At 40.7% G+C, this 9,778-nt stretch overlaps 1 protein-coding gene across 2 annotated transcripts in view; it reads right to left on the reverse strand.

The window, feature by feature from the left end:
- XDH (xanthine dehydrogenase) overlaps positions 1 to 9,778 on the reverse strand; it is a 51,666-nt gene that overhangs the window by 2,240 nt on the left and 39,648 nt on the right. For both annotated transcript variants that reach the window (XM_009580666.1, XM_009580667.1), the window contains 10 exons: positions 9,378 to 9,569; positions 8,732 to 8,877; positions 8,055 to 8,136; positions 7,374 to 7,469; positions 6,513 to 6,641; positions 5,384 to 5,458; positions 4,483 to 4,535; positions 3,212 to 3,326; positions 2,483 to 2,548; positions 543 to 731 (listed from right to left, as the gene is read on the reverse strand). In XM_009580666.1, coding sequence (XP_009578961.1) covers positions 543 to 731; positions 2,483 to 2,548; positions 3,212 to 3,326; positions 4,483 to 4,535; positions 5,384 to 5,458; positions 6,513 to 6,641; positions 7,374 to 7,469; positions 8,055 to 8,136; positions 8,732 to 8,877; positions 9,378 to 9,569 — 1,143 coding nt within the window. The remainder of the gene's footprint in view (positions 1 to 542; positions 732 to 2,482; positions 2,549 to 3,211; positions 3,327 to 4,482; positions 4,536 to 5,383; positions 5,459 to 6,512; positions 6,642 to 7,373; positions 7,470 to 8,054; positions 8,137 to 8,731; positions 8,878 to 9,377; positions 9,570 to 9,778) is intronic.

The raw sequence follows: 9,778 nt of genomic DNA on the forward strand, positions 1-9,778 counted from the left end.
GCACATCCAGCCCTGCTCTGTGCAGCCCTTACTAACTGCAGAGAACAGCACTGACTGCAGTAGAAACAACTGAAGGACACGTGGATTAATAATGGACCTTTAAGGGTGACATGAGCACTGTGAAACAGTAAAGAAAGCAAAACATGAAAACTCAGATGCAAGATCTTGGTATATCAGATCTGGGGAAATGACACTGCTGGAAATGTTATCTGCAGTGGTGGCTCTGGTGCCAGGGAAGGGCAACCAGGGAGCTGACATTCAGGGGGAGACTGGCAGCCTCTGTTATAGCAGAACTGGCACAGAAAAGCCACTTCAGTTCTCTCTAATGGACAATTAGGGCGGCAATGTGCAGGTTATTTCAGTTCTTCCTAACTATAAAGGATAGTATACGTATTTCTGGTAAGGAATGGGAAAACATCCTGACCCCAGAATAAAGCCAGCATAACAAGATTAACTATTTAGACACATGCATCATTACTTTATCACACTCAGCTCCATAGAATTATAGAGCAGTAAGAGGCCTGCAGATCTCACAGATATACCTTGGATGAATAAACCGCCTTGTTGTTTGGACAGTCCCGGAGAAGAGACACATAGAATTCTGTTGGGATGTCTCCAAACGCTGGGATTTTGTACATCCCCGGCCCTCGAGTGTACAAGTTCCCTTCGGGAGAATAGCGCAGCTCCTCCATGGTGAAGAGCCCAAGGCCTTGGACAAATGCTCCTTCTATCTACAAACACATCCAAACAAGGTTACATTCTTTTTTTTGTTGTTTTTCTTCCCTGCACAAGAACAAACAGTGATGATTTCCACTGGAGTTTTCAGCCCTCCCCTCCTGACTAATTTCCCATTTTTCATCTCTAAACCCTTGTCCCTTCTGCTGAGTACAGCTTGGCATCTTTGCACAATTCCTGTGTTCCCATATAGAAGTGGCTGCACTTCCCTGGCAGGTGAAGCAATTTACAAATAGACGCAAACAGATATGCTGTAAACACAGGACAGGAATTTTCTGATGAAACAAGGAAAAAAAAAAAATCAATGCCAAAATATTGATTCCTTTACAGGCAGATTAACACTGAATGAGTTGTACTTGCTGATAATTCAAAGGACAAGAAGACTACATCTGAAGACAAACTACTTTACGCTTTCTATTTCAGTATAAATGCTTTCCTAAGCACTGCATATTCTCAGGTCACCAGCATAGACACCTGCAAAAACATTCCCATTCAAGTACTAAAGACTTCTTTGCATAATTTTTCTACTGTAAATTTTAGGAGAAAAAAAATTTAAAAAAAGAAGGGGAGCAGCTATGAGAGGACGATGTGCTTGAACAATCCTACGTGAAGAAGCTCTGCCCTCTGTGCCCACAGAGAGATCTGGCAGGCAGACCAGTCTAAAGATTTGGCACAAACATTCATTAACCCAGCTCTGTATACTTGTGCTCCTGCAGTCACACAACATCCTTTCTCTCCTCTGCCCCCAGATCCTCTGCAGCAATTCATGGAAAGACACAGGAAATTGAGATCTCTTTGACAGGCTCTGTATAGCCCATCTCTTTACTCCCAGACCCAAACTGACAGGCTGCAAAGACAGAAAGGCTCCTTCTCCCCTTGGCCACTTCCAAAAAATGTCTCTCAGAAAAAAAATGTCACTTTCAAAGAAGTTTCATTTTAACTACAGCAGAACTCTGCAACTCGTGCTCTCCTGTAAACCCCAAAGCCTGCAGCAGTTTCATAGTTACACTATATCAACATCTAGAATTAGCAAGGGAACTCAGATGGCTAGATAAGCATGCGTAAATGTTGAATGATTCATCTCTTGGTATATCAAACAACCCTGTGTTCATTACCTTTATTTGCTGAGAGGTATCATTGTGATTATTACTGCACAAAATATGGAAGTAAGCTTGTCCCTGCCCAAGGAATTTGCAAGCTAAGTGACTGGTCCAACCTCCTATTGAGATCCCTACACAACAGTAGCTGGAGGACAGAATCTAACACCCTAACTCTTTATTCAAAGAAGAATTTTCACTGAATTAAATGGGACTTGATATTGACAGATAGGAGTATAAAAATCAGGTGTGGGATTTAGTCTCACAGGCCACATTGTAGAAACTACGCCTGGGATGAGGTTATTCCATCATATTAGTATTACCTGGATTCATTCCTTAGGCAAGACAGGTGCTGAAAAGCATCAATGTGGTGGTAACTGAAGTCTTAATATCCAAGTCCTGTAGTCTTAATATCCAAGGCAAAAAAACCCAACAGGATATTTCCCTATATAATTCTGTGCCTATTGCACAGCTAAGTGTAGGTCAGACTGGTTTTCACAGCTGGCCTAAAATGCCTCACTGGATACCCACATTTAAAATGCTCTGTTTGCAAAGGCACAACCTGGAGAGGGATAATGGCTCATCTAGAAAAGCCTGAGGGTAGTGTGATCGCTTTAACATGGTGGAAATAGCAACACTATTTCACTTACCTGTCCTATATCTATGGCTGGGTTCAGACTGGTACCAACATCCATAACAATGTCTGTGCGAATGTTCTAAAAAGCAGAAATAAAGAATAAATCAGCACAGAATATTGCAAGTGGTACACTATGGTCTTGTATGAGGAGGAGTAATGTATCCAACCACTACCCACACTTGGCCAGTGTTCAACAATCTATCTCAGCTCAACTCTTCATACTGACTTTTAATCTGAGTTCGTCCCTAAAGGAAATCAAAGGAACTCACTGCAGTTTTCCCCAGAGATCCAATGGACCCAATTTATATTAGTTCCAAGCTGCTAGTGTCAGTGCTCTGTACCTGAGCATAACCAACTAGAGGTCAGATACTGATGAAATTATTTTTTCTTTTTTCTTTCTTTCTAAAAGTCTTCAGTGCTATTTTTAATTATTAACTCAATTCCAGTATGTTTCTGTTCTTTTGTGCTAACACAGTGCTGCTATCTCTTACTTAAGCAAATCCAATAACTTTTGCAATCATATATTAAGCCTCCTAATATCCCCGCAGGGTAGATAATTATCATTTTATTGTATTTTATGGATTGTTGCACTGTGGAACAGAGGAGTTAAGAAATTTACTGAAGGTTACACCAGACCAATGACAGAGCTAGGAACAAGCTGACACCCAGTATTTGTTCTAACTCCCTGTGAATGTTTCCTTCACCTAAACACAGAGGGCTATTTCACTGCTGACCCCCTCACCTTGTGGTCACCTGTCAGGCAATCTATCTCAACCTCAGAGCAAGCAACGCCATAACTGAAGTAGCAGAATGGTTTCCCTTCATTCTTTTCAAAGTTGTAGCCAAGGTCAGGAATTCTTGATACAAAGAAAAACAAAACCACGTTTCATTCCATGAACAGTCAAAATGAATAAAAACACATTGCAACTTATCAAAATCCTTATTCACTTTTGTTTCATCCCTTCCGTCAAGCCCATGCAGAAATGAAAAGTGTAAACAACTATAAATAGAAATCTGCTAAAGCTGCTCTGTATTCCAAAACCTGACTGAAACTAACAAACTATTTTAGCCATCTTTATTTTCCCATGAATCTCAGGGCTTGTGATGACTATTATGAACTCACTCCCACCAATCCAGTAGCAAATCTTTTGCTTTTAGAGTGCAGTTGAACATTTGTTGGAGGTAATTAAATTTCAGAGGATAATCAAGTTGAACCAGAAACTGGATTAAGCTAAAAACTGATTTTAAGCACAGTTCACGGTAAACTTTGTATCTGGCTACTTACACTTTATCTAAAAAGTGGTTTATTAAAATACTGACAGTCACTTGGTTAAGAGAAAAACACATTTCAGAGATGCAACAGAAATGAGCTCATATTGTATTTTAGTCCTAAATAGGCTCTTCTCAACACTGTGCTTAGTTTTTTATGTCAACCCCTCTGCCTCAAAGATGATGGATCTCTGTTTTCTTACAGCAGTAAAGCTAAGAAAAGTGCCTCATTTCAGAACTGCACAGGAACCAGCAAGAGTTTAAAGGGGGAGAATGAAATTGCAAACACTGGTATCTGCTCATGCCACAACAGACAGGATACTGTTCCAGCCAATTGCCGTAAGTAGCTTTGTCCTCAAGGACAGCCCCTGCCCCCTTTTTGCCTACATGACAGTTCTAGTGCAACACTAAGTCATGAGGTTGACACAGAGCAGAGCCCCAGGCAAAGCTCTGATTTCATTTATGCCTCCTCAGACCTAGGTCAGCTAGAGTGAAGTTAGATCTACTTCAGATTTACATGAGATCTGAACTTGGCCCCAAGACCTGAGCTCCATCAGGAACCCATTCTCCCCAGTCAGGAGAGTGTTAACCTCAGCTTAACATTTCTAATTAGGAAAGGGAATGCAGCCCTAAGTTAGAGCAGTGACAGGGGGATAAGGGCTGTAAATCTTCCCAGAATTTCCCTGGATGCAATCCATGCAATTGAGTAAGAGCTGTGCCTCTGCAGTGTGAATATTCACTCACCTGTAAAACCCCGTGGCCGACAGGCTAACACAGTTCTCGTAGGCAGCTTTAATCTGGCAAAGTGAACAAGAGTTTGAAAACAGTAATTGTCCAACCAGTCCCTGCAAAATAGCTATCCCAACCACATTCCAGGAGAGCATAAATAGAAGGTGTCCAGTGACAGACAGCTGTCACGCTACCCAGCACCAGCAGTACCAAGGGAAACATCACGATGAAGCTGCTTCCTCAAATAGCCCTGTCAGCAGCTACCAAGGGCAGAACTTGCCCATTGGCAGAAGGATAAGACTTGCTCTTGTTTGTTCAGCTCTCAGCTATAGGTTAGACTTTCAACCTCAGAGACAAAGGTTAAACTGACAGTCATCTTGACTTCAGTGAGGCCAGGAGAAATCCTATCCTGACTTCCAAATCACAAAGTCAGAGCTCCTTCCATTAAGAGAAGAGCTTGGATCCGAAAATGGCCTGAGAGCCTTACAGCACAACAATCTCTTATTACTGAGGGTACAGAGATGTTGCAGCCAAGGAGCTCTACAGGCAGCTCAACAAAGAGTCATCTTTGTCACAGAATCCCTTCACTACAAAATCAGGTTTCTTCCTGTCCAAGACTGTAGCCTGACTAGAAAAATACATGTAACCACTCAAGACTTTTATTTGGTCAAGTTTGCCATAGGCAGGCCCCAGGATCTGGAGAAATCTCAGTATTAAAGACATAACTGATGTTTTGGGGGTGACCTCTTGCAAGCTTTGGTTACTTCCCTTGCCAGGTTTCTGTTTCACTGTCTTTGCTCAAATCTTTGCTAGCAAGATGCAGAAGGCCTGGAGGATATACCTGCCTACAGAGCTTGCCAATTAAAACAATCTCTGACACTGCCCACTTGTCTTGCAACAGATACAAACAACTTACCCAGACTTCCCAGGATCCTTTAGGATTAGACTGTTTGATCGGCTCAAGTCTTTTTAAGATAGTCTGACACGCATTCTAGAAACAAAGAGAAAGAGAACCAATATTTAAAGATTTGAAAAGTCAGCTTATAGTATTAAAAGCCCTGTAAGAGTTTCAAAGAACCTTCAGTTTAAATCAATATTGCCTTTAGAACTTTGGCATATCATAAAAAGGAACAAAGTTCACTAACAGATGTCTTGCTATATAGGAAGAAATGTTGACTGAAAAGGATTTTAAAGCAGATTGGCAGTGCTGATAGAAGAAGGGAATCCCAAATACAGCACAGAACTTTCCGGATCATGACACAAAATATCAAAAGTCCACCAATTTATCAAGTAACTTTATCTGTACCAAGTCATAGCAAGACATCTTAGCATATCTAGCAAGATGATCCTATAACACTGAAAAAAAAAAAATATTCTTGCCAAAATTCAACCTACTCAGACAAGCTGTGCAGAGCCAAAAACAGCCTGATGATTTTACTTTACAGGTTACACTTCCCTTTTTCTTTAAACCTGAGAATGACCAAATGACCAGTACTAAATTCCTCTTTTCAATGGAAAAGTCACATACCCTGCAAATATATGCATTAGTAACTCCACCATGTCAGAGACAGTCATGACACGCCATTGCTACAGAAGAATGTTTGCTCTGAGTGTATCAACTTAGAGGTTGATACTTAGAGGTCTTTGGTTCTGGAGCACAGCCCACAAACCATCTGCTATTAATACTTGCAGCACAATATATTTGTAATAGATAAGGCTGCATTAATTACTAAGAAGCTAGCTATTTAAATGTTCATTTTGAGTAATCACAAACACTCCATTTTAGAACTACAAAAGGACTGAAGGAGAGTTTCAAACAACTTGGGGAAAAAAAAAAAAAAAACAGTCATTCATCATCTAACACCACTGGTAGTTACAGCACGTAAAGAAGTTATGAGGTATCCTTAGCCTGGAATTGCCTTTTGATGGTTCTGTTTTCCTTAAGCTATAGATAAATACACATCAAATACACATTTTCATGTTTTGGAGTCCTAGCTTATAACCCACTAGTTTAAATAACTTAAATAACATGTAAGTTTCCTTACATGGACAGCCATCCCATTGATGTCCGCACTGACAGATGCAGCTGTCGGGGAGGTGTTTGGGACAGTGTTTGTGCTGGTCTCACTGATGTAAATTTTGGAGGTGGGGATTCCCAGTGACCTGCTAGCAACCTGCAGAGCAAAGGTAAACAATTGGTAAGCAGCTTGTCTTATACATGAGCATTATCATTCATTGCTTACACTGCTAGGATCCACTCTGCAACCTCTATCCTCTCCCGTCCTAAATTTCATTTTTCTTGAAGACTCAGTTGATTCGGTGACTGAGAGCTAGCCAGAACATTGTTAATTTTGCCCTTCACAAACTGAATGTGTGCAAGCACATACACGTACACTTTTGCCACAATGACAGACATTCACTTCATTATTGTGAGACTAAATTCTTCTCTCAACAATTCTAAGAATCAGAGGATAAAGAGCCCTATTAGATTTCCCTTTCATTTCCCTGCCAAAGCAATGTTGCTCCCTTAGGCCTTTTTAACTACAAAGGCGTTAGCATATGCAGATAAATGTGTTTGCAATAGGACTAATTTTTGCATAAAATATATGTAAACTGTAGTTTTATGGGATGATATGAAATTGCCAGAGAAGCTAGATTGTAAGCACAACCTGCATTATCTACATAATAACAGTTAAGATGATGAAAAATCTAATTCTCATACTCAATTGTAATAATACTCTGGAAAGCTAGCACTGCTGCTGAAACAATTAAGAGGAATTAGTCATGATTTGTTACCCTACACATGCACACAGAGGAAGTGTCAAGCTGTCTGAGGCAATACTATGGAGCGAGTGTAATTTTCCTGAAAAGATGTCTCATTCGGTTAAGTCCAAACTCATTATTACCTGAATCATTTTGGTGTGAAGTCCTTGACCCATCTCAGTCCCCCCATGTGTAAGTAACACAGAGCCATCTGTATACACATGGACCAGAGCTCCAGCCTACAAAAGGGAACATTAATCCAAGAGTCATCATAAATGAACTAGTGAAGTACTTGGCAGATTTCAGTTACAAACTTGAGAGAAAATTAATTTGGAACTAGAACAATGTTGTTCTTTGGTGTAATTAAAGCCACTGGTTTACACTTGAGGTGAGTTTGGTTTCGTCTCACCAACTCACTAGAAGTTCCAATGACATAGCAAACCTCAGTCAGTATTTTCAGCTCAGAAAGCAGGTGAATTAACTCAAACCTGCCCCTGTGAAACAGAGATGTACCCTTTCCCTGAACTTGCTAATACCACTGACAGTCCATCAAGTCAGGTCAAACATAGGAACAGTGTTTTGACTATTCAGGAAGAGGGAATAGGCAGGGAAATTAACATAACACTATACCATGGAAACATAGCTGCACTGTGGTGTCTTTTGGACAGTATAAACTGGTAAGTGTTGTGTTGCTCATTTTGGTTTGAAATTAACTAATTTACTACTTCTCTGAAAAGCTCCAGTTTGGTACAAATGGAGGAGGGTCTGGGGCAAGCAGCATAAATCTAGCTTCTCTACTGAAAAGATGAATGACACTTACGGACCTGGTTCAGAAATGGAATAGTGAAACTGATGCCAAATTTGGTAGGAATGATGCATATCCCTCTCTTCTTCCAGCGATTCTGCCTGCAAGGAAAGAACATTATTCGTATACTCATGAGGCATTCATCGCAACTCAATACTATGCTTCCCTCCAACAGCTTGGGTATCAAAGCAAAAATGAAATACCTGAATGCAATACAGACTGAGTTAATCAGTAATTTTTATGAAAGATTGGCTTTGTTTATGGTTCCCAACAAGAAGAAATCCAAACTGAAGATGCTCCCCCAAGCATTATAGAAGCAGTTATCTGGACTATTAACTATTTGGTTGTATATACAAGCCAACTAAAAAAGGCTATAAGGCAGTGGAAAGCCTAAACAAATTGCCTTGATAGCCATTTGAAAAGCCTAGCTGGACTCAACACACCCCCTCTCCTTTGCTACATTTCTCTTACAAAATCATGTCATGGTAGGTCTGATTCCTGCCTTATTTAAGGTACCAGCTCACTGACAGAGGTTTCTTCCCACAGTGAGCATGAAGGAATTTCAAAAAGAGAAATTTTTAGAAGTCACTCAGCAAATATAAGGTCTGACTTCACATCACTCAAGTTGCTAAGAGAACTTAAGAAGTTAGAAGGCAACAAGTGCACCCAGTAGCAAGACAGCTCCAAAACACCTACTTGTTGAATTCTTCAATTAGTTTCTTCCTGGCATGATAGCTAGAACTTGACAAACATTCATCCCAGCATCTTCGTAGAGTAAATCCCTCCAGCTTTTGGTTAAAATGAGTCAGGTCTCCTTCATTATAAAGATTGAGCTTCCGCACCTTCCCGAAGAGACATATAAAGGACATGCCAAGTTTAATGCTTCAGACTAGGTCTTTTTAATGGATGACATCAAAAGCACGTTGGTTCCTAATTTTACTCCTCTGCTCACTCTACAGAACAACAGAATTAACAGACATATATCTGTTTATGGGAAAATGGGGACTAAGATATTAAGGCTGGGAATTTTCAAGAGAGATTGGGACTTAAGCACATTGTTAGTAAGATTAAGGTACCTAGTGCCTTTGGACTTTTTCTTGAATATCTATCCTTAAAGCAGGTCTTACACAATTGAGGCTACAGAGGGAATTTAATGAAACAGAAGATAATCCACACTATAATGTGGCTGTCATACAGAAAGTTTGAGATCCTGCTAAGGGCTTAGCAAAAATGAAGCGAAAAGTTCTTATGCTTAATAATTTTCCATGATTGTGTTCAGTTCTCAGAGCTTCTTCAAAGACAGCACTGCCCTGAAATGCAGAAATGAAAAGTGGATCCATACCTCCTCAGGTGGCAGGCCACACTTCCGAGCAAGGTTGCTCATCCAGCACTCAGCAATCATCATTCCTTGGGGCCCTCCAAAGCCACGGAAGGCTGTGTTGGAAGGCAAGTTGGTCTTGCAAACAATGCCCAAGCTGCTGACATTGGGGATGTTGTAGGAGTTATCCAAATGTAACAGGGCTCTGTCAATAACCTGGTGAAGAGAAGGAATGGGGGTGGACACATTTTACATGAATCACATGTCAGACTTCTCACTAGCTGCCAAAGCCAGACTGGAAAGCTCTGAAGCTAATTGACCACAACCAGCACTTTCTCTTGCACCCTGCAGTCAACAGCTGCATGAGCACTGAGGTGCAGCCAGTACTCCCTCCCTTTTGCAATGGAGTGTCAAGCATATCCTGC

This window comes from Fulmarus glacialis, unplaced genomic scaffold, assembly GCF_000690835.1.
Source record: "Fulmarus glacialis isolate BGI_N327 unplaced genomic scaffold, ASM69083v1 scaffold14336, whole genome shotgun sequence".
Taxonomy (NCBI): domain Eukaryota; kingdom Metazoa; phylum Chordata; class Aves; order Procellariiformes; family Procellariidae; genus Fulmarus; species Fulmarus glacialis.